Source organism: Tursiops truncatus, chromosome 4, assembly GCF_011762595.2.
Source record: "Tursiops truncatus isolate mTurTru1 chromosome 4, mTurTru1.mat.Y, whole genome shotgun sequence".
Lineage (NCBI taxonomy): Eukaryota > Metazoa > Chordata > Mammalia > Artiodactyla > Delphinidae > Tursiops > Tursiops truncatus.
Window position 1 is genome coordinate 114,938,506 of NC_047037.1, and position 26,232 is coordinate 114,964,737.

Genomic DNA, 26,232 nt, shown 5'->3' on the forward strand with positions numbered 1-26,232 from the left:
TAAGTGATGGAGCTACAATGAAAAACATTGCACAGTCAGGGACCTTAGCTCTCTGCTTTGTCATTGAAAGAGAAACTTGAAAAATTCTTCCTACTGGTTGTGTATGGGTCTTAAGTGGAAAAATAAATTCCTTAAGACTAAATAAAACTCCAGGTAACACAGAATTTAAATTTACAAGTCCCCATTGGTTAAGAACCTCCAAAAATTTACATGAAAAATCCTCTAGTATTATGGTAACTAAATTCTGGAAAAAACAAAATCCAACTTGTTCCTGAAGGGAGAATTTTGAAGAAGAGCAGACTGATGAGAGTTTTCTGCTAAAATGTGACATGAATCTTTATTTTGAAATAACACAAATATTTTTTTCTTTAATAGAGACTTGAACTGACCACTGAGACTAGAAAATAACAACAAATCATGCATAAATTAATAGATGGATAAATAAATACATATATACATACATAAGTTTAACCAGAAGAAAAATATAGATTATCTGCAGGGGACAATTAGACTGCTAATAAATGATAAGAAAATTATCTTAAAATGGGAGAATTAATATCTTCAAAGTACTCAATGAAAAAACTCTCAATGTAGAATTCTATTCCGGACTAAATTTACATTCCAGAGTAAGAAAAAGATAAGGACATTTTCAAGGAAACAAACAAACAAACTGAGAAACATTACTTAGTGAAAAGTCATTAAGGATCTATTTTAGCAAGATAGAAATTAAGTCCCAAAGGAAGGAGTTGGGAAGGGAGGAAAGGACAAGATAAAATGTAGAAAACTGAAATTGGTAAATATAAGTGAGCATTTGATTAATGATAATATTCATAATAATTATTTATTGTTAAATAAGTGAAATAAAATACTACTGAATATAATACTGAGGATAGAAAAGAAGACACAAGGTTCAAAGGCTCTATGAGACAAATTGTTGTTGTGATAAAATCTGATAAAATAGTCTGTGAGGCAAAAAAAAAATGCATTTTTATTTATGAAGCACAAAAAAAGAGCAAAGTAAAGCAAATCACCAGGAGAATATGATAATCCTGAAGCTTTATGTGGCTAAAACTCACAGTCTCAGAATACATAAAGCCAAAACCTAAACAATATAACTCCTGCTAAAATGGAAGATTTAAACAGGACTCAAATTGTCACATAGAGAAAATGTCCAAGATGTGACTGAAAATTACCCATTATACCAAGAACAAAGAAAATCACAACTCTGGTGAGAAAAGACAATCGACTAATGCCAGCACTGAAATGAATCAGAGGCTGGGATTATCTGACAAGGATTTTAAAGAAACTGTCATAAAAATCCTTCCAAGTCAGAGTCTCTTGAAAAAAAATGAAGGAATAGCAAAATCTCAGCCAAGAAATAGAAGCTATAAAAGAAAATAAAAGTAGACATTACATAAATGACAAATACCATAATGGATACAGAACTCACTGGACAGCCTCAATAGCAGAGTGGAAATGAAAGAGGATAGAAATCAGTGAACTGGAGAACAGATCGATCTGCCTGAAACTCCACCTGAAAACAGAGAGAAAACAGACTGAGAAAAAAAATGGACAGAATCTCAGGGACCTGTGGGAGTATAACAAAAGAATTATAATTAAGCTTCAGAAAACTAGAAACAAAGAAAAATCTCTTGAAAGCAGCCAAAGAGAAATGATGTGTTATCTACAGGAGAACACCAAATTGAGTTACAATGGATTTCTCATGTGAAAACACAGAAGCCAAAAGGAAGAGACACGGCATTTTTCAAGTGCTAAAAGAAGGAACTCAACTCTAAATCTTATACCCAGAAAAACTATCCTTTGAGAATAAAGGAGAAATAAAGACATTCTCAGACAAAGAAAAACTTAAAGGATTTCTCTTTAACAGACCCATTCTTAAATATTGTAAGAAGGAACACAGAGGAATTGATGAAATAAATAATCTTGGAATATCAGAAACAAAAAGGTAATAATGGGAAGAGAAGAAATATGGGTACGTACAATAAATTATCCTTATCCTTGTGAATTTATACATCATATTTGATACTTGAAGTAAAAATTATCACATGATCCGATACTCAAGACAATGATATATAAAAGTGGAGAATGTAAAATAACCTAAATGGAAGTGAAGTTCCCACGTTTCACTTGACATGGTAAATGTTGATACCAGTAAACTGTGAAAAATCACATATGCATATTATAATTGTGGTAGACCTCCCCAAATATGTCCGTGCCCTAATCTCTGGAACCTGTGAATATGTTACCTGAAATGGCAAAGGATAATTAAGATCTCAAATGGAATTAAGATTGCTAATCAGCTGCCCTTAAAATAAAGAGGTTATCTTGAATTATCCAAGTGGGCCCAATGCAGTCCCAAAGATTGTAATCACAAACCCTTAAAGGTAGAAGAGGAAGACAGAAGAAGAGAATCAGAAAAAGAGATGTGATACAGAAGAAAGGTCAAATTGATTATTTCTTCTTTATTCTTCTTGGCAATGATTATTTTAGATATTCTGGGGTATGTACTTTTCAATATAAATTTAAAACAAGGTTGTCTGTGTTTAAAGGAACAAACAGAACTATAACACTGTTAGAAAAAAATTGGGGGTGAAAATCTTCAGGACCTAGGGCTCAGCAAAGAATTCTTAGATACCGAAAGCATAGTCCATGAAAGGAAAACATGATAAATTAGACCTCATCAAAAGTAAACACTTTTGCCCTTGTGAAAGCCCTTGTGAAGAAGATGAAAAGACAGTCAAGTTTCAGACTGGGAAAAAATAATTGCAAACCAAATCTTCAACAAGGAAACAAGGACTACTATCAAAAATATATAAAGAATCCTCAAAACTCAATAGTTAAAAAAACTCCAATTGGAAAATGAGCAAAAGACACACTTCACCAAAGAGGATATACAGAGAAGATACACAATCTCATAAGCCATTAAGGCAACAAAGATTAATACCTCAACAAGGCATCACTATATACCTATCAGGAGGGATAATTTTTTTAAATAATGACAACACCAAATGCTAGTAAGAAGTCACTCATTATATCACTCATACTTTGCTGCAGGTAATGTAAAATGGTCAGCCACACTGAAAAACACTTTCTCAATTTCTTATAAGGTTAAATGTACAATTAACTTCTGACCCAGCATTTGTATTCCTGGGCCTTTCTAACAGAGAAATGATAACCTAAATTCACACAAAAACTTTTATACAAATATCCACAGCAACTTTAATCATAATAGCCAAATCTAAACACATGCCTAATGTCCTACAAGAGATGAGTGATTAAACAAACTTCAGTACGTACGTACTGTGGAATACTACTCAGCAATAAAACGGAATGAATTATTGATACATGCTGGATGAACCTCCAGAGAATCATGCTGACTTTAAAAAGGCCAATTAAAAGGTCACATAGTGAACGATTCCCTTTATATAACATTTTCAAAATGACAAAATTTTAGGAGTGTATTAATGGATGTCAGGGATTAGAAACAGCAGGACAAGAAGCTGGTATATATGGCTATAAAAGTGCCACCCAAAGGGTCTGGTAGTGATGGAACTGTCCAATATCTTCACTGTGGTGATAGATACAGAGCCCTATATGATGATTAAGTTGTACAGAGCTAAACACACACACACACACACACACACACACACACACACACACACACACACCAGTGAGGAAATATAAATAAAATGGATGGATTCTAGCAATATCAGTATCATGTGGTAATGATATTACATTTATTCTATAGTGCTACAAAATTTTACCACTGAAGAAAACTGAATAAATTGTACACAGGATCCCTCTGCATTATTTCTTATATCTGCATGTGAATCTAAATTTTAATTCAATAAAAATTTTAAATTAAAAAATGGATGAGCCCAATTCTGAATGACAGGGCACATCACAAATGTTTAAAGAGTATCTTAAAAATTGATAATAACTTTGACTGCAAAACATCTGCAATAACTGACCTAAAATATTTTAAAATAATAAGAGTCTGTTTTAAATATTTATTCCCCAGTAACCAAGATCAATGGCAGTGACTGGAAACTTATTTCATAAGATTCTTCATATCATAGGATTTGCTTTTATTTATAAAGCACTTTAAGATCTTGCTCTCCAAACAGAATAATTTTACTTTTTTAAATAGCTCCTCATAAATCTAATTAGTTATTACATTTCTGAGATTCTCTTCTGTTCTTCAAATTTTTTCCTCTTGTCTAAATATATTGGGAAGATTATTATTTACTTGCATATTTTTGTATTTATATAATTTAGTTTCAGTTTCTGAAAGGGTGGTAATAGTGTAGACAGATGTCTTAAACTCTGTAAGCTGACATAACTCTAAACGTGGGAAGAAGAATCATGGAAATTGGGGGTAAAAAAAAAAAGACCTTGATTTTTTTGGAAGAATATTACCCAAAGCATATGCTCATTTTATTCAAAAATTAAGTCCTTATTTGAATTTGTATAACTGGCTCTAACAAAATTTAAAGTTCCTTGAAAGTACATTTTGAGATTTGAATTTTGAATAAAAATATGAATTACTATATAAAACTAATCAATTGTTCATTTGTTAAAAATGTTAACTTACTACAGAATGGATTTGTGCCAACAGTATCCAAAAACACAGTGGTCCTGAGAGTTCTGTTCTCTATTCTCTCTTTTAAAACATCTTTCCATAGCTCAGTTTGATAACCTGAGATTTGAGAAATAGAATATTAGTAATTGGACTTTTATCAAATAGCATACAAAAATATCAAATCACTAAAAGAACTAAAGGATCAATGTATTATGATAATTATAATTTATGAATTTTTATAATTAAAAAATCATTTTTCAAATAATTTCACATTCTATTTATTTCAACTACAGTAACAACTCTTAAATTCAAGATTCACAAATAAATCTACTCCCTGGAAACCTTATCAGAGCTTTGCACATGCCATATAGTTAAAGTCCATTTGTATAAGTTTTTACTATTACAAATGCAGGATTTTACTTGAAACTCTTTTCAGTTAATTCAGCAGAATAAATTGATTAGATAAAACTTGAACACAGAATTTAGCTCCATGAGCACAGCCTTCAATTATCCTATATACACATTCATACAGATACAGTACGCATATGTATACATTATATATACAATGTATATATTATAGATAGCATCTATGTACACTACATATTGTATGTATAATATATATTTCAGATACAAACAATATTTGTACATACAGAATATATAACATATACACACACACGTATTTAATATGCTTCCTACTTCATGTATGTGTCTGTTTCCACACTGCTACCTCCGAATTCGAAATTTGAATGCAGTAGAAAGAATACTGAATTGAAAATTCAGAGATTTAACTCCTGTTTTCACTTGTGCCCTTCAGCAATCCATATGTTCACACGGGGTCACAATTTCCTCATTTATATGGAAAAGCAACGGGACCAGAAAAGCAATCCCCAACATGAGGACTGAAGAAAACTAATCCCACAAGATATTTTGTGGACAGAAGGGGTCTATGAGGAAATAAGTCATGCAAAGCCTGCATATTGCCTGCCTCTTCTAGCAATTCTCTAGTATATTAGTATAAACCTCCTGTGAAAGAAAACCGCAGGAGGCTGTTTAATTCAGCCTTTGTAATTGCTACCCATTTCATTGAGGTTACTTGGCTTTGGAAACATTTCTGGTAGAACCTATCATGATACTGATCAGATGTCTACATGCCCATGACACGCTTGGGGTCTGGTATTGTCTTTGGCAAACCCTGAACAAACAGCCTCTGAGATTCTTTCCAGCTCTAACATTCTATTTTTTATATGGATTCTTTTTTTCTCTATAATTTCCCACTGGCAGGCTTTAGTTATCAAAAGTTGCAACACTTAACTGCTCTTAAGTTTATTGATTTAGATGGTGTGAACCATGCGTGATTCATATCTACTTGCTAATAGCAAATGAAAAGCTAACCATGGTTCACACCTCTTCACTTGTTAAGAATTCCCTTAAAAATACAAACTAACAAACAAACAAAACCCTCAGTACCACTAAGAATGCACAAGTTTCTTTCTTTAGTGGAAATATAGATGGATGCTAAAGAGTGAGATCCTTTTGTGAATCAAGAACAAGTATCATCATGAGACGACCAAATGCGCCCACAACATGGAACACAGAAAGGAGGTTGACCAAGTTCCTCTCACTAAGAATCTGAAAAATATTTAGTAGGAAATAACTATTTTCTCTGTTCCACAGAAAATTTTTCCATAAAATGTTAATAGCATATTCACAAGTAAGTATGAAAGCTTCCAGCAGAAAATACTAACAAAATTACATGTTCATTTTCCACAAAGAAGTATAGTAAGTATGATAATCTCTCTTACCTAGTTTAGGACACGATTTTTCCTTAAAGTCGGCACAATCCACACATGAACCAGTCTTGTAATCTTTGTACGAATGACAAGGAAATGAAATAAAATTGCAGCTTGTTTCCAAAGCTGCCATGAATAAGTAAACTGCTCTCTGATGGTCGCATTTAATAAATTCAAGTCCTTAAGTGTTCAAAGTCAAGCAGTTAGATGTATTAAGCCAAGTTCAAGTAAGTTTGAAAAAAAAATACTAAGTTCTACCTAATGCTGTGCACTGTATGAATATCAAAGTGCTGACTACAATGCAGTTTTATCTCAGGCACCTAAACAAATGTTACCATTTAAAACTTATATGTAATATGCCTTTTACATGAGATTTATTAGAAATTTTTCTAAAGTAATAACACAGCAAAAATGTTTAATTTCAATTATTCAACAAACTCTACACACAGTGCTACCATATTTAGTAACTAGTGTACACATATCTCCCTTCTAAACTCTCACGCTTAACATTTCTATTCAGTGTCGGAGATGAATGTGAAACAAGGTGACATTAAAACTTTATCATGTCTCTTTCCTTTCCTAACTTCTCACATCCCTATCCCTTTAACCAAACTTCTCTAGTTGCAGTGGCCTTTAATGATGTGGTACGTGACTGGTTGCCACTGTAGACCTCAGAACATTTTTTTGCCATAGCTCTGAAGTGAGCCAAATTCCACACCTGGAGATGTTGCTCAGCTATTTATGTACAGAATAACCAAGTGCAGAAGTTCATAAATCTGTGTTTGTACAATACTATGGTAATGGTAAAAATTAAATCCTGAAGCCAAACTTGTGTTATATAACTTTGCTATACATGCTTCTTCATTGACTTATAACTTCTCCTAATGTTTAAAATGATAAACTAAAACTGTTGAGACTATAATGTAATAGGTTTCACCCATAACCAAATGGGATGTCTACTGGTAACATTTATGAACCGAGAAGGATCACATTAAACCATTTTCCACCAATAACTCCTGAATCATGAGCAATGGTGATAAAAAAAATCTTGCCCCCAGATTAATAAGGGAAAAAAGTAAACTGATTTTCTTTCATTATTTTGACTCATGCACAATTAATTCTAAAATACTATTGGTATACCTGAAAAAATTGATTTAGGACAGCCGGGTTGCTTTTTCCCTCCATTTGGATAGAAATCTATATGTCCCAAGGGTTCTTTAATGCCTAAACCTGAGAAGAAAAGCACCCAAGAATCACAAAGTCAATATAATCAGGTCAGCAACACTTATGTAAAACAAAATCTCCTATAAAATCCTTTGAAAGTGACTCAAAATTTGAATTGAAAATAAGATAAATGCTATTTTTTAAAAGATGAGTTTTTCTGGTATTAATTCCTCAATTAATTCCTCATGCAAATTATGTTTCATTAATTTAACACATTTACATGTGATCAGTTTATTATGGGTCCATCACAGTTCTTTGCGCTATGAATATATAAGTGAAAAAGGAAAATAGAGCAAAAATCCTTATCATAGTGGAAATTACATCCTAATGGGAGAAGGACATAATAAACAAGTAAAAATACAGTATGTCAGATAATAATAAGTGCTGTAGAGAAAAATTAAGTAGAATAAGGAACAGTGAATGCCTAGTGAGTGTGTTAGGTTGCACTTTTAAGTAGTTTGGTTGGGGAATTTCCCACTGAGGAGGTGAGAATTGAGCAGAGATGTGAAGGATGTGAGCAACGCAGTGAGTCAAGAAGGTATCTGTGTGCACATGGAGTATTCAAAGAATCCAGGTTAGCTGGTGTATTGCGTGAGAAAGAGCATTGGAGGAAATGAAGCCAAGTCATTTAGGATCTTTTAGGTGAGTGTGATCATTCGCTCTCATTCTGGATAATAATGTGTAGGATTTGGTGCTAGACTCACTAACTGGAAAAATCGAACGCTGCTTCTGCTGGAACAAGTTGTGCCAGAGTGACACGAAACATGTAGCTATGATTTAAGAGTTTCTGTATACACTTGTCCATTGATATCCATGGGATATTGGTTCCAAGACTCCCCCCGCCAGTCTCCCGCCCTCCCACACGGACACCAAAATCTGAGGATGCTCAAGTCCCATATACAAAATGGCGCAGCACAGTCGTCCCTCTGTGCCCAAGAGTTCCACATCCGCACATACGGACGGCCAACTGTATCTGTAGAGCCTTGGGGCACCAGGGAAGATGCAAGTTCTGGGTGCATTACCACTGTGGGGTCTATAACCCAGGGGAGCCATAGGAAGGAAAGAGGTTAGCAAGCTCAGAATATTCAGGACTGCGGTTAGATATAAAATCTTGCTGCCAAGTAAGATTGCAATGCTTTGGGTTGGGGTACAAGAAATTTCCTACAACATAATGAACTCTTGAGAGAGATCAGCAATAGATTCAGTACAATGAAGATAAATACTTGGGTCTGACGGTACGGATTAAGTTGCAGTTAGTTGATTTAGTTCTAGTATGTATCGGAACACGATAACAGCTAGTGAGGTGTTAGCAGGGCATGAGGACACTGGGCAGGTACATTACAGGGGAGGGGATACAGCATATAAGGAAAGACAAAGGACACCTTACATGACTTCCTTAGAACTCCCTGGAATCCAGGGAAGCATATGTATGATTTGATTGTGACAGTGGTGAGGGTATGCTAACCAATTCCTCTACATTCCATTATCCACTTAGCTTGTGGAATTTTAGTAAGGAAGGACAGTCTTCTAAATATAACCCCAAAAAAGTCCAATAATTTTGGAGATCTTTACAATTTCCTCCTATCTGAACTTAACATAGAGTTCCAAGACTAGGGTGTTTCAGGTTTAGAGCCATCATTTTCTCCAATCTGCTTCTGAAGTAAAATCAAACCAAGAAGACTGCTCAGGAATCAGGAAGAAGCAAAAGATATTTATTATTACAAGCAGCCCTTGATTCAGGCATGTCATTTCCCTTTTATCAGATGGAAGGGGCAGGGCAGCTTGGTCTGCTTAGGCCATTCATTCTTTTGATTTCAAGAAGGGTGGGGAGAGCAGATATGGCTTTCTAATTTTCTTTTTATTGTAAAATATAAAACCTACATGCAGAAAAGAACATAAAACTAAAGATTAATTAATGAATATAAAGCAAATAGCCACTTAACTACCACACCCATGTCAGGAAATAGAACCTAGAAACTCCCAGTGTGACCTTAACCCAGTAACTAGCTTCTTACTTTTCTATAAAACTAAGAACCATGTTTACTTTTAATTTTTTTTTTCTTTTTTGCTATTGCTATTCTTTACCTTCCACGGATGCCTCTAAAACAATATATTTTAGATTAGCTCATTTTGGAAATATATTTGTATTCATATTTGTATCTGGCTTCTTTCAATTATCAGTATATTTGTGATATTAAACCACATTGTCAGGTGTAAATGTAGTCATTCATTTGTAATCATTCATTGCTATATAGTATTTTATTGAATGAACATACTACAACTTATTTATCCATTCTCCTGTTGGTGGACATACGTTGTTTCAAATTTGGGGTTAATATGTGTTAATACTATGAACATTCTTGAACACACACATCAATGCATATGTGAAGGAATATCTGTTGGTTTTATACCTAGGAGTAGAATTGCTGTGTTATAGAATATGAATATCTTCAATTTTAATAAATAATCCTAAATAATTTGCCAAAGAGGTTGTACCAATTTACGCCCTACCAACAACATGTGAACATTTCTGTTATTCTACATCCTCTCCAATAAATGGTCTTGTAAGGCTTTCTAATTTTAGTCATTCTGGTAGGCATGTGCTGTTTCACTGGGGTTTTAATTTACATGTTTCTGCTCACTGAAGATTTTAAGAACTTTCCATTGCCTAGTTGGAATTTCTCTTTTGTAAAATGTCTGTTCAAGTCTTGATTTTTTTTTAATTAAGTTGTATTTTTCTTTATTACTAATGTATAGTGCTTACTTGTCTCTTTTTCTGTTTTGCCTTGCTGTTTCTTTAATGAAGTTCTCAATTTTAATATAATCAGACATCTTAATGTTTGAATTTGGCTTATGCTTTTTCATGCACACTGAAGAAAAATGTTATGAAGATTTTTTAAATAATATCTTGTAATGTGTTTATTGCTTTTCCTTTCACATTTATACACACCATAGGAAAAGAAATTTTGTGTTTTATGGGAGTTAGAGACCTTTTTATTTCATTTTGAGTTTTCAGTTGACTGACACAGAACCACTTATCAGAAAGTCTACAAATAACAAATGTTAAGAAAAGGGAACCCTCGTACATTGTTGGCGGGAATGTAAATTTGTGCAGACACTATGGAAAACAGTATGGAGGTTCCTTAAAAAACTAAAAATAGAACTACCATATGATCCAGCAATTCCACTCCTGAGTATATATCTGAAATAAATGAAAACACCAATTTGAAAAGTTACATGCTCCCCAGTGTTCAAAGCAGTACTATGTACAACAGCCATGACATGGAAGCAACCCAAGTGCCCATCAACAACTGGATTAAGAAGATGTGAATGGAATATTATTTAGCCATAAAAAATGAAATGTTGGCATTTGCAGCAACATGGATGGATCTAAAGAATATTACGCATAGTGAAATAAGTCAAAGAAAAACAAATACGGTATTACTTATAAGTGGAATCTAAAATATAATACAAATAAATGTATATACAAAACAGAAACAGACACACAGACATAGAAAACAAATTTATGGTTACCAAAGGGGAGAGAGCAGGAGGAGGGACCAATTAGGAGTATGGGATTAGTACATCAAACAGATAAGCAACAGGGTTTACTGTATAGCACAGGGAATTATACCCAATATCTTGTAATAACTTATAGTGGAATATAATCTGTAAAAAAAAAAAAGAAAAAAAAGAAACACTATCCTGTATACCTGAAACTAACACAATATTGTAAATCAACTATTCTTCAATTAAAAAAATGAAACCCAGAATAAAAAGAATCATTTTCACACCGTCCAGCAGTACCAAACTCATAATAAATGTAATAAGTTCCATAACTCTGTTTTTTTTTTTTGGTTTTTTTTCGTGGTACGGTGGCCTCTCACTGCTGTGGCCTCTCCCATTGCGGAGCACAGGCTCCGGACACGCAGGCCCGGCGGCCATAGCTCACGGGCCCAGCCGCTCCGCGGCATGTGGGATCCTCCCAGACCGGGGCACAAACCCGCATCCCCTGCATCGGCAGGCGGACTCTCAACCACTGCGCCACCAGGGAAGCCCTGTTTTGGGGTGTTTTTTTTTTTACTGACTTTTTTGTCACCCTTACACTAATGACACTGTCTTCACTATTACCATTTCATAAGACTTGATATCCGGAAGCACATGTGTTTGCACTTTTTTCTTCTTCAAGAACACTTTAACAGGGGCTTCCCTGGTGGCGCAGTGGTTAAGAATCCACCTGCCAATGCAGGGGACATGGGTTCGAATCCTGGTCCGGGAAGATCCCACATGCTGCAGAGTAGCTAAGCCCGTTCGCCAGAACTACTGAGCCTGCGCTCTAGAGCCCACTAGCCACAACGACTGAAGCCTGTGTGCCTAGAGCCGTGCTCCGCAACAAGAGAAGCCCCCACTCGCCACAAGTAGAGGAAGCCCGCACGCAGCAACAAAGACCCAACACAGCCAAAAATGAACAAATAAATTAATTTAAAAAAAAAGAATAACAATACTTGACCCTTTGCATTTCCATATTAATTTTATAATTAGCTTGTGAGGTTATTTAAAAAATATTGGCTTTTGACAAAGATTGCATTGAATCTGTAGGTCAACTTGCAAAAATTGACATGTATACAACACTCACATTCATATGTGTGGTTTAGTTCCTTTTTATTTTGGTCTGCAATGTTTTGTGGTTTTCTGCGTAGAGCACTTGCACAATTTTCTTAAGAGTTATTTCTAGATTTTATCTTATTAAAAGGGTATAATTCTAAAGTTTTATTTGCTATCTCTTATTGCTGGTTTCTAGAAAGAATTGAATTTTGTGTATATAGCTTATATTCAACAACCTTGCTAAATTTTCCTGTGAATTCTAATTACCTGGAGATTCTTTGGGGTTATCTATGTATGCAAACATATCATCTGAAAATGATTTTATATTTTTATATCTTTTAATACTTTTCTCCCCTTACTGCACTTAAGACATCCAGTAAAATGTTGCTTCAGAATGACTAGACTAGGCATCCTTTTCCAGTTCCCAGTCTCAAAAAGAAAGTCTTCCAAATTCCATCATCAACGTCACATTTTCTACAGATTTTTGAATAGATATATTTTAACAGATTGTGGAATTTTACTTCTTTTCCCAATTTTCCAGTTTTTGCCATACATAAATTCTCCCTAAAGCTTTTTCTTCATTTGATTGAGATTATTAAATGAATTTTCTCCCTTATTCTTTTGCTAAGATGAATTAAGAAACTGATTTTTGAATGTTAAACTAAATTTGCTTTTTGATAATAAATCCAAATGGATGTGATTCAGTACCAATTCTATATGCTGCTGGCTTACTAATTTTATATTTTATGCAGAATTTTTGCATCTATGATTATTACAGAGAATGTCCAGCAAACTGTCTTTTCTGCAATGTCTTTCTCAACTTTTGACATTAAGTTTGTGATGGCTTTCTAAAAAGGTTGGAAACCATTTCCTATTTATTTGTTATTATCTGAAGGTGTTTGTGAAACAGTGGTCTTATTTATCACTTAATTGTTTGGTAGAGAACAAAAACTTGTCTGGGAATTTACTCTGATGGAAGGCTTTAAATTACAGTTTCTATTTTATCAATAGTTAAAAAACTCTTCAAACTTTCCCTTTTCATTTGTCAGTTTGGTAAATGCTTTTGCTTTTCGTAAGAATTTTTATATTTCATATATCATACCATATGGTCATATATTTTCATATTTATTTGCAAAATATTGTTCATTACATTGCTTTGTGATGATTTTAATACCTATAGTATCTGTAACACTATCTCCTTTATTATTATTGATATTAGTTGTGTTTTCTCTCCTTGTCCTTTCTGTTTTCTTCTCTCCAAGGACTCATTACTCTGGAAGGTGATATATAAAGTTCAAGCATTCTATGTTCCTTTCATTTTATTGAAAGAAGGTAAAAATGACATAGTTTTAAATAATTAATGTTGTCTTTTTAAAGTGCAAATTTTTGGCTTTTTATATCACTTCTAATTGATATTTTTATTCCATTTTTGTATGTTTATCATCAACTTCTTAATATCTATGGGTATGTTTTATGTTTAATTCTTAATTTCCCAAGATAGATGCTTAGATTATTGATTTTCAGCCTTTTAAGATATCTGTAACTGGACATTTATTTCTAGTCATGGCTTTTGCTGACTCCAACAAATTTTAATATGTAGTAACTTTAATACTATTGAATCAAAATATTTTATATTTCCATTATTATTTATTCTTCCTTCATTAGTTATCTAAAAATATGTTTCTTCTAAAAATATATGGATTTTCTACTTATATTTTTCTTATTTATTTATAGTTTAATTGCTTTGAATATAGAGAATACTACCTTTTATGCTTCCCCCTCTATGAAAATTTTGAGAATATTTTTAAGGCCCAGTGTATAATGTTTCTCTAAAATATCCATGGTGCTTTAGAAGAATGTATATTCTCCAGTTGTTGGGTATAATGTTTTATAAATGTCCATTAGATCAATTTTTCTAATTAAAATCTCCCAGTATGATTGCGCAGTTGCTTTTCTTTCTGCAATGGGATAGTGTAAAGTTTGCTTTATGTAATTTTAAGCCATGTTATTAGGTATATACAAACTATCTTCCTGATGAGTTGAAAGTTTTATAATTTTAAGCCTTTCTATGTTTCTACTAATTTTGAAATAAAATTATTTTAGTCTAAGTTAATGTATGTAGATTCACCACCTTTTGGTGGATAATATTTGCATATCAATGTTCTACTTTCACATATTCTGCTTCCTTACTGTTATATATGTCTTTAATAAATAACACATAATTGAATTTTTGTCTTTTTAGCTAAGTGTGACACCATATTTTAATTGAATCTAATAGGCTAAATTTCATTTAGGCTATTTACATTTAATGGTATAGCTGGGTTTAATTTTACCATCATATTATTTACTTCTATTTACTTTGTCTGATCTTTATGATTCTTTCTCTCCTTTCTTGCCTTCTTTTGGACTTAAAAAAAATTATTCCCTTTTGTCCTCCGTTGCTTTGGAAGTTATATACTCTTTTACTCTTTTCTTTTTGGATACCTAGAGATTTAACAGAAAGCCTTGATTTATAAATACCAACTGTTGACAATTACTTTTAACCTTTCTTCCATACAATTAAAGGAACAAAAAATGCTTGAACTTCAGTTAACAGCCCCCCAAATATGCTATTTTTGTAATATATTTTAATTCTCTCTATATATTCCAAATTCCATAAAACAATGTGTTTTATGCCATCAACAGCCATTTAGATTGAACTGTATTTTACCATTTTCAATACTCTTCCTTCCTGAATAGCCATCAAAGGATAATTTTCCTTCTTTTGATGACAATTTCTCTCAGTGTATACTTGTCTGAAACTATATAGTTTCCTTTTTTTTTTCCTGAAATAGATTGGGATACTAGGCATTTATTTTCTTTCACCATATTGGAAATATAACTCTATTCTTTCCTAGCTTCCACTGTTTCTGTTGAGAAACTAGTTATAATTTGGGTCATTTTTTATTCATTTAATTTTATGCTGTATGCTTTGTTGTGGTCTTTTCTGTAACTTTACTATCATGTGTCTCAATGAGGACGTCTATTCACATTGGAATTAACTGCATTCCAATTTTTTTATTGATTTTAATTCCTCAGTTTTTAGAAATTCTGAGATATTATCTTTAGATATCATTTCTGTCCTATTTTTCTCTTTTTGTTTTGAATTTGAATGAAACATTATTGACCTTCTCACTATTTATCCTATGTACCTCTTACCTCTCTGTATTGTCTGCTCTCTGATTTTTGCTCCGTATTGTACCCTTTTACTTTATTCTAGAAACAGACTTCTCACCTATTTTCCAAGTCACTCGCTTTCTCTTTTTACCTGATTCAAAATTTCTGTTCAACCCATTCAATAATTGTCAATTATTTTATTTTTTAAGTTAAAAACATTTTATTATTTTTATCAAATATAATAGGTCATATTTATATTTAAATGTCATTCTCTGCTGATATTTGCGGTCTTATCTCTTTGAAAATATTAAGCACGTTTTAGCCAGTGTATAATAATTCCAATAGTTGCAGGCCTATGGGTCTGTTTCTGCTGATTATTGTTTCTGTTGGTTCTCATGCACGTTTCTTGCTTCAAGTGTACCTGGCTATCTTTATTTGGATGCTGGACATTTAAAAATATATTTATAGGGCTTCCCTGGTGGCGCAGTGGTTGAGAGTCTGCCTGCCGATGCAGGGGACGCGGGTTCGTGACCCGGTGCAGGAAGATCCTACATGCCGCAGAGCGGCTGGGCCCATGAGCCATGGCCGCTGAGCCTGCGCGTCCGGAGGCTGTGCTCCGCAATGGGAGGGGCCACAACAGTGAGAGGCCCGTGTACCGCAAAAAAAAATAATAATAAATATATATATATATATTTATAAAAATAATTTGAGACCAAGGATGATGTGATCTTCCTACAAAAAAGGACTATTATTGGCTTCTATCAGGTACCTAGCAGATCCAACAATCCAAGAGCTCCTTAAACAAAACACAATAAATGAGATTTTTCTGGCAACTTCAGATTATTAAAAGCTTTTCTAGAGATTATAAAAAGGCTGGTTTATTTCAAGTTTACATTTATTCCTATAGTGCTACCCTTTGGGGTCCCAAAAAGTAGTATAAGATGTTTTACAAGCCTCATATGAGGGTTTCAAAAACACTTCCCATATTCTCTACACCAGAGAAAAATGACTCCAAATTACCAGTTCACCTCCCTGGAATTTTTCTGTCTTCTGGATATTAGACTGGTAATTTTTTCCTGATATCCCAGCAGGAATGTTTGTTCAAATTACCTAATCAACAATTATGAAAGGCAACATAGCTTCTTTAACATATACAACTGAAAAAGGACAAGAATTACTGGCAAGTAGAAAATGCACTCATAGGTTAGTATTTAAGGAAAGGGCAGTATCTCATTCAGAGATTCCTTGAGACAGGTGAATATGCAGTATCAAAAATCTGTGTTCCTCATTTGTGATAGTCATAAAAAGATCAGTTAAAGGTGCCAACTATGTGGCATCTAGTGGAAAGTTAGATTTGATAAGCTGAGTCATCAAAAGATATTCAGAATATAAGACAATCCAAACAGTTTATTAGGAAAAGTCAAAAATGCAAACAAAAACAATAAAAAGTATGAAGAGCCAATTCAAAAGGCCATAAGCAGAATTGAAGTTGGAATTTCAAAAAGAAGAGTTCAAAATTGCAGAGTAATTGGCACTAGGTATGCTGTGTGTGGGAATGTTAAGCTGATATACAGGGCTAGAGAAGGAAAACGTGAAAGGTTGAGGGTATCAGAACTATGAGACTTTAGGCACTGACTCTCTGTATGATGTAGATGAACTTAGATTCCAAATAAAGAGCATAATTGTTCTGATTATAGGCTCAGCCCATGGGCATATAGACACAGAATTTGAAAAATTGTCATCTATGGCATTAATGGTATTTATATATCTCACAGAATCATTGGTATGGATCACCACAGGGTAAATTCAGAATAATATGGGGGAAAATAAATTACCTGGACCAAAGAGAAAATAAACCTGAGGAAACAAGGAGTTGGGAGCAGTCTTTGGGTCACTTCCTCCTGTCTCTGCCTTAGCACTATATCCTCCCCATGCACCCCAACCAAACACATGTAAATTTCCAGTTAATTTGAGCAGCATACTGGTGAAGTGCAGATTTTGGAATCAGAAGATTCTATTTCAAATTCTGACTCTGCCTCCTATTGGCCTTGTCACCTTGACCTGAGCCTCTTCTCCATTTGTAAAAGGGGGATGATAACGTTTACTTACTCATGGGGACTTAGGAGAATTCCATAATTAATTCACATAAAGAACTTGAAGTGCCTCGTATATAGGAAGTACTCAATAAATATTAGTACCATCAGTTTCAACTCAGGAAGGGGATCTGGGCCATCTAAAATATTACCTGAAAGTGTCTGTCCAACGCACTCTGGTTAAAACGATCAATAGTCGGTTAGACATTTTGAGGAAAATAATTAAAAATCTTTAGGGAAAAGTACTCTCTCTGTGCCTGAAGATCTGTGCTGAGTTTGAGTTGACATACAACAAAGTGATAAAATGATAAGCGAGAATGGTAATCTAAATGCATCAGGAACATTAAGCATGTTGTTGTAATCAAATCAATAAAATGTTAATAACATGAAAAGGATGAAGTATATTTTTTTATCAAATTTCAGTTTTTTTAGGATGACATGACATTTCTTGAAACCTGAAGGAGGAAAGCTGAAGGCAAAGAGTTCCATTGGACACCACAGGTTTTCACTAACTCCAAGAAATGTTGCTTGTGGGAAATATAATCACTATATAATTACAGTCTTATCACTTCATCCACTACTCTCTCTTATTAAGTTTTCCTGTTCCCCAGTGTCTACATCTCCTTTTCTATTTTCAAATAATTAAGCAATAAATCCTACGTTGTTACCATTGGTATCAGTGTGTATGACATCCACAATATGTGCATCAGTGTAATCTAATTTGCCATTTGATGGTTTTCCAGAGAATTGTGGTCCAGCAGGGTCAAGACCTGAAATTCAAGAAAGAAGCTATTAATCTATTAATCAAGTCATACTACAGAGTTCAGTAGGTCATATGCTTGCATTATTATTATATTATAAACATAATGAGCCTATACAGTTTTAGCTTAAACCTGTCCAAAAACAAATCTAACAATAAATGAAATTAGACGAATAGCAACTATCTTCTTTATTTGAATAATCTTGTTTCCAGTCTTCAGAGTTCATCAATGATGTAGTGTTAAGCCACGCTACAGATGCCTAGACAAAATATTGTGGGTTTTTTTTAGCATTTTTACTTAAGAAGTAATTAGGAATACACTGATAGTAAATCTCTATGTAATAGAAAGTAACTACTACTACTGCTGAGGAGGGGAAATAATAAATACTATCCTGGTCCTGTCTTGAGCCTCATTCGGCACCAGCTCATCCTGGATCTCTCTATAGGTCTAAAATGTTAAGTGCAATTTGAGCTTGGAATAAAACATATTTATTATTAGCTTATCATTCATTTCTCACAAAAGTTTCCCGCATACACATAAGAAAAATATATTAAAAGTTTCATAAAATATAGATATTATTTCTGGTATACTTGAAATTCTCAATAAAAATTTGAAGCTCATGACCTACTGCAGTGTGTCAAAAAAGGTGGGGAGGACATGAAATGCAATGCCTTGAGAACATCTATGCAATAGGGCAACAATCATCTTAAGAAGTAAAATATAATATTGCTTTATCTCAGTACCTTCTGTTAGCCCTAGTTTATTTGGCCCACATGACTGAATGAGACAGAAACTTCTCTCTTCCTATAAATTGTTCTGATGTAGAATCACTGCATTTGCTGGCTTTTTAAACCCTGATGATTGCTTGCCATGTGGAACCATTCAAACTAGACTAATATGTGAATCAACACACCTTAAAATAAAGTAGGATTACCAGCAGATCAAATTGAGCTAGTATGGTGGTTGAAAGAGAATGGACTTTGGATGCTAGAGGCCTTTGTATAAATCCTGGCTTAGCTGTTACTAACTTTTTGACGCTCCTGCATTCATTCAGTTAACCTCAACTTTCACATCCATATAATGAGAATCAAGTTAAAACTGATCAAAGTAAGTAAGGTATACTTAAGGTTTGTAAAGATCCTAAATATCTAAACAAGTTATTCACCTCTACCCTCCCTCTTTGTTAACTTAAGACTCTAGTATTAACATTTGAAATTATTACAAATCATCTTTGGGAATAGATCTCAATAATTCTAAAAAGCTAAATTAACTGGGGAAGGATAGTTTTTAAATCACCACCATTCCTAAAGGGAAGCCTGAACGTCCATGTCAGCATTATTTGGTTACTAAGCTTTGTGGATGCAGTAACCTTGTTAAGGAAATACAAGGAGAACTGGGGTCCGGAATCCCTCAGGCATGGATATCAACTCCTGATCCTCCCTTCTAGTGTTCAAGTAAAATTGTTAAAAGAATTAAAATACATTAAAGTTTCTAAAATTTAAGTACATGGTAATAGGTTATCTTCTTAGTTAATACATGAAAAAAGTTTTACATTTAATGGGCCAAACTTTCCTTAGGATTGATACAATAATGTGTCCTTAAAATTCATATGGGACTGCAGAAATTAATCATTTTCCTCTCATTTCTATATGGGTAATTTAAGTTTGGTGAAGAAATAAGTAAGACTTAAGAGTCTAACCAAACAAAGACCAGCATCTGAATATGATATAGAAAAAAAAAGTTTGTGCATCATTTCCTTTCCTTAAATATTGCCCCTGTTAAATGTTAAATAAAGTAATAACTTCTGATGCTAAAAGTATATTAAATATTAATTTTGTCAAAAATATTTTACCTGTTATTCTTCCAACTTGACCATGAAATATCTTTCCAACAAATCCACTAATATGAGCCCCTAAGCTCACACCTATGAAATGAAAATTATCAAGAGATGCTCCATGCCCCTGCAATTCAAAATACAATGTTACAATTTTCATTTCAGAAAATCACAAATTATGCCTGTTGCATCAATATTCTAAAATTCATTATTTTTTCTGGTTTAATCCATTTCTGGGAGACAGGGAATGGGATTTTATAATTTCAAATAACTATATCTTTGTTCAACTTTTTCCATAAAATATCTGATTTTTCTGTACAGTTTTAATACCATTAAATTTTTATTTAAAAATTTAGAAAACGTTGTCATTTTTATCTAGAATAGCATATGCAAAATAATACATTTAATTAATAAAGCATTTTGTAATAATAATAACAAAACTAACTTTGTGCTAGCTACCTTGGTATGTGTTTTTTAAATCTCATATGTAATATTCACAATAGTCCTATGAGTTACATATTTTTATCCTATTGCCTAAAACTTTCCCCAGCATCTATTAAATGCTGAATAAATACCGTTTGATAATGAGTTGCCCAAAGTCTCATATACTTATTACTATAAGGGAAAAAGACTTGAAATCCAGGTCTGTTCAACTCCAAAATATAAACTAATCTACCTCCCTTTTTTATCTGTAGATTGTGTCAAAAACTTTAGGAAGACTGAACCGTGTGAAAAATTATCCTTACTTTGGAGATGATAAAATGAGACTCAGAGATTTTAAGTGATTTCCCCCAGCACAATCTGGAGAGTAATGGAGTCTGATCTTCCAAGCCCAAGTTTTGAACACCTTCTAGAGTCTCAGCCCAGGGGAGGGGGAGGGGGGCATTAGGAACTTAAATGAGGAAGAATTTCTTCTACCACACTCTCAGGAAGCAGGTCATGGTCCATTCTACACAGTGACACATCCAATGGCTTACAGAAAGATGTGGAAAATTTACTCTAATGAGAAACTAGATTCAGGTTTTCCAGGCACAGAATGATAATTTTCTTCAACAAATTTCTCAGACCAATGCCTGGAACCTCCAGGGAGTATCACTCTCAACTTCAGTGCTACTGAACTTTTCATCCCTTCTCCTTAATACGGAGACTTTGCAAGCAAAAGCACTGTTAGAAATCTAATACTACAATTTTCCTAAATTTCTCTACTTAACATTCACATGTTCCACACTTTGAGGTACATATTTATGAATTAGAGCAAAGACCACCGCTAAAAGGAAAAATCAATTATGCAATTTATAGACTATCAGTAAGAACAGGTGAATCAATTACTTCTTCTGTCTCCAGAGGCATAGTTTGGTTTTGTCCAAATTTGAGGATGTAAAAATAACAATGATAGCTGATTTTATTCAATGGTTATTATATGCCAAGTGCTGGTTAAGAATTAATTTCATTTAATACTAAATAAAATATTGTTAGAAAGTTTTGATATCCCAAATGTATAGACAAGGAAATGAGGCAGAATAGTTAAGCAATTGCTCCAACTCACACAGATGATATGGATTTGGTGGTCTTTGAACCCCTCCAGTCTGACTCCTAACCACTGTGTGCAACTGCTTCTTGGATCTTTGACGCTTGCTCGATTTCAGCAGAGGCTTGGAAGTTAGCACAACACAACTCAAAGGCGATTTCAAGCTCAAGAATGTCCCCAAATCATATATCACCCTTCCTTCTCTCGAGTGCCATCACTACCACCTCCCTCCAGAACAGACATGGATCTTCATATGTATTGACTTAGCAGTCAAAGATCAGTCAAACTATAGATGATCTAGAACTGGCCTGAATTTATTTGACTCATCCCAACCCTGGACCTAAATGCTGGATAAACGTAAATGGAACTGAGACCTGCCTCCACGGTTGGCAAAAGTATGCTACTTTTCAAGCTGTTTTCCCCTCACTTTTACCAACGCACACTTGATTAATTTGAAACATTTTAGACGTACCTTAGAAAATATATCTAAAAAAATCTAATGATTGTATAGTTTATCCCCTCTGTGTACATAGAATCACTACATTATCCTGAAGTATAGGTAGAGTTAAAAAAACAAAAATCTTAAAAGATTTTAAGATAAAACACAATAATTGAGTCTTTAAGATAATTTTTAAAAACTAAGGTCACGTCTAGGTATAGAATTATCCTTACACAAAGAAAAGATGGCTGCATACATTAGCATCAATGCAGTAATTCTAAATGCTACAGGAAAATGGTATTTTATTACCACTTTGCAGTATTACATAACATACTGTATATTGTATAACATATATAACACATAAAATTCCAGACTTACCAAAAGATTCTGAATGTACCTACTCAGACTCACAGCAACTTTTCTGGTATTTTTAACCGCTCTACTGTAAAGAAAAGTTGTAGCACCTCGGTTCCAGTCTACTACAATTATATTTATATCGTCTTGGTCCAACAAAATTCTCACAAAGTTCTGAAGCCATGGTGGAGTGGAGCCCGTTGGTCTGTATCCATGAATAAGCCAGACTGTTTTCTTTCTTGTGTTGAAATTAACATTAAGTGAGTTATCCTGCTCAAACAGTGACTCAGCACAGCTCGGGTTGTTCCTTGTATACAATATCAAAAATATCTCCATTTTGGGATTAAACAGATCTCTGAAGGAATCCTTTAAACTTAGGTGAGAGAATGTAAGGCATGGTCCTTTACTCTCTGAAATAAAAAAAAGAAGTCAGTCAAGCTGAGTATTGGGATAGTATTTGATTCGATTCCTGTTGCTGTTGCAAAGAAAAAAATTGAACTTGGAGGGTGGGGAGGTTTTCACTTTATTAGCCTTTTAACATAATTTTCTGAGCAACTACAATGTTTTAAGTAATTCGCTGATTACTTAAATAGACTTTTTGAACTAGATGTACTCAAAATTTACAACGAAATATAGAAATAAATGTGGTTGGCTAAAAATTAAGAATTAATTTTTATCTGTACAAAATAGCAACCGTGTGATTAAAATCGTTAACATTAATAAGGAAATTGTTATACACACCAATAAAAGTCCATAAATTGACTATGAACTTTAACATAAATTTTACAGGGACTTCCCTGGTGGCGCAGTGGTTAAGAATCCACCCGCCAATGCAGGGGACATGGGTTCGAGCCCTGGTCTCGGAAGATCCCACATGCCAGGGAACAGCTAAGCCCATGCACCACAATTACTGAGCCTGCGCTCTAGAGCCCTCGAGCCACAACTACTGAAGCTCACGTGTGTAGAGCCCGTGCTCCACAGCAAGAGAAGGCACTGCAATGAGAAAGGCACGCACCGCAACGTAGAGTAGCCCCTGCTTGCTGCAACTAGAGAAAGCCCATGCACAGCAATGAAGACCCATTGCAGCCCAAAATTAAAAAATAAATTTACAGAAGAATATTTAGGTATGGATAATAACCATTAGAAAAAATATATTTTACCTGCCTAGTAATCAAATAAACACAAATCAAAACCAAAAAATATATCATTTTCTTCCTATCAAATTAAACAAAATGAAAAAATCCTTTAAATACATAATACTTACAAGGGTAAATTTGTAACAAATATTTATATACATGGATGCTGAGAGCATAAGTTGACACATCCTTTTGAAATTTTATATGTGTCTAAGTGTATACTACACAGACATAATCTTAAAAATATTTACTCTTCCTGATTTTCTTCCTAGGATTTACCTTAATGAAATAAATAATTTGTATTAAATATAAAGACATTAAATCAACTATCCTCCAATACAAAAAAAAACTTCTAAAAAATATAAAGACATTAATCAGAGGGTTATGCATAATCACACAAAAATTTAAAACGCCTTAATTATCGTCATACAGAATTTCATCAATGTGTGCATCCTATTTGTCTATCTACCTACATACCTACGTATCTATCCATCCATCCATCCTAGAAAGTAGAGCAGAAAATGAAATAACTAAGCCAAACCAACAGCAATAGTCATTACTAGGCAGTGAAACATGGCTGCTTTTTATTTTCTTTTCATAGTTTTTAAGAATTGTATTTTTTTTTCCAAAATAAGCATATAATCTCAAAAAAAATTTTAATGAGAACATATGCTCGTACTGCTTCTGGAAATTTAACTTGGTAAGAAGATTTGGGAAAACAATTTGTCAATATATATCAAAAATGCACAAAAATATTAGTAATGTTTATGCCAGTAATTACACTTCTAAGAATTTATCCCAAGAAAATAGTCTGAACACATGTAAAAAATGAATATACATTATTTTAATACTGGAGAAATAGAAGTGATTTAAATGCCCAGAAATAATGATGTGCTTAAGCCACTACATATATACATTTAAATGTTTATTTTAACATATATAAACATATATTTAAAACTACACATATATATTTTATATGTAGATATATTTGGTAAATCCATAATAATATGCACTAGTTGCCATCAATCTAGTTTGGAAATTATATATGTGACATTGTCACAATCATTTAGAAGAAAATAAAGGACGAAGACAGTGAAGAAGAAGCAAGACCTGCATTCAATTCTCAGATTAACAGCTGAGAGCTACTTGGACAAGTGAAAAACTTTGATACTTCATTTGTTCTAAATACAAAGGAATGAGGAAGTGGAGATGAGAAATAAACCTCAGTGCAATATCAGTGCTTACTACACAGTACAAATTGTGTAGGGAATTGTGCTTATCCACCTTCCTACCAGCTGGAACTCTGAGAAGTCTAAATGCAACTGATACATCCAAACTGCTGGTCCACTCCAAGCCAAGGTAGATTTTACCTGGTCCTGGAATGAGTAATGAGGAATAAACAATGGAATCTCTGTGATAAAATAAGGGAAAGAAATCCCTTAAAACAGTCAACAGAAAAGTCTATGGCCTATTACCAGGATCCAGAAGTAATAGCAGAAAACTCTTTAGCACCCTCATTAGAATGCAAGAAAAACCACATCTCAAAAACAGGAGGCCACTAAGAGAAAATTTACTGAGGCGAAAAACAATAGGTTAAATTTAAAATGGAATAACGAGGAAATTCCCTGGCAGTCCAGTGGTTAGGACTCTGTGTTCCGCTGCAGAGGTCACAGGTTTGATCCCTGGTCAGGGAACTAAAATCCCGCGTGTGGTGCAGCCAAAAAAAAAATTGACAAAATGGAATAAAAAGATACTCCACTTCAGGAAAAGTAAAAATGCAACTGCTGAATAAAAATTCACTTTATAAATGCTAAAACCTGGAAATCTCACCTTATAGTAAGAAAATGAAGGAAGAAAGACATTTAAATTATGAAGGTAAACACAGATATGGGATAGGAAATAATGAATCAAGTTAAAAATCATCAATGTTCCCCTGGCAGGTGGGGGAGGAATTGGGGAGAGAGAGGGTAGCGGTTAAAACAACTAAGGAAATAATTGCATACCAGGGTGTGCAAACTGAAAAAGCCTCAGCATGACCTAGAGAAAATCAGTTCATCAGACTCACCAAGAGACCTCCTAGAACCCAGTTTTGGTTTCAATGAAAGAAAAAATATCCTAAAAATATCAAAGCAGAAAATCCAGGTACAAATAGAAGAATGAAGTTATGGTGACGTCAGATTTGTCTTCCAAAACAACACATCAGACAGATGAAAGTATAATAAATGAAGCTTATAAGTGCAAAAGTTTGTGGCCTAATAATTTTATATTCTTCCTAAAGTATACCACCCATAATTGACTAAGTACAGTTCCTGACATCACTGTTAAATAAATGATAGATTTATTGAAGACAAGATCGATAAAAACTCACAGTATAAAAAGAATGAAAGTGAGCACAGAAACAAGTTAGACACTAATATAAGTGTAAACAGCATAAAACTGAGTAAAAAAATATGCAATATCAGAAGTTATTCTTGTTCAAATGTTTAATAAGAATATTTAGTATAAGTCAATATGCTAATAAAATGGGAATGTAGGTTAAAAGGGGTATAGAGAAAGTAAGTGTGGTACAAAAATTCCTTAACTGGGGGATTCAAAATATGTCAATTAAAAAAATTTTAATAAATAGATAAGTGTGGGATTTAAAACATATTGAAAACTTAACTGTTAACCATTACACTATATAAAACAGTACACATAAATTTCTACACA

The 26,232-nt window shown here is 33.6% G+C and overlaps 1 protein-coding gene across 1 annotated transcript in view; it reads right to left on the reverse strand.

Annotated features, from left to right (window-relative positions):
- LIPI (lipase I) overlaps nucleotides 1-26,232 on the reverse strand; it is an 80,968-nt gene that overhangs the window by 40,089 nt on the left and 14,647 nt on the right. The window contains exons 2-8 of the mRNA XM_019922137.3: nucleotides 24,816-24,961; nucleotides 22,412-22,797; nucleotides 20,085-20,193; nucleotides 18,140-18,241; nucleotides 7,534-7,623; nucleotides 6,406-6,573; nucleotides 4,616-4,720 (exon numbers count right to left, since the gene is read on the reverse strand). Of these exons, the coding sequence (XP_019777696.1) occupies nucleotides 4,616-4,720; nucleotides 6,406-6,573; nucleotides 7,534-7,623; nucleotides 18,140-18,241; nucleotides 20,085-20,193; nucleotides 22,412-22,797; nucleotides 24,816-24,961 (1,106 nt within the window). The remainder of the gene's footprint in view (nucleotides 1-4,615; nucleotides 4,721-6,405; nucleotides 6,574-7,533; nucleotides 7,624-18,139; nucleotides 18,242-20,084; nucleotides 20,194-22,411; nucleotides 22,798-24,815; nucleotides 24,962-26,232) is intronic.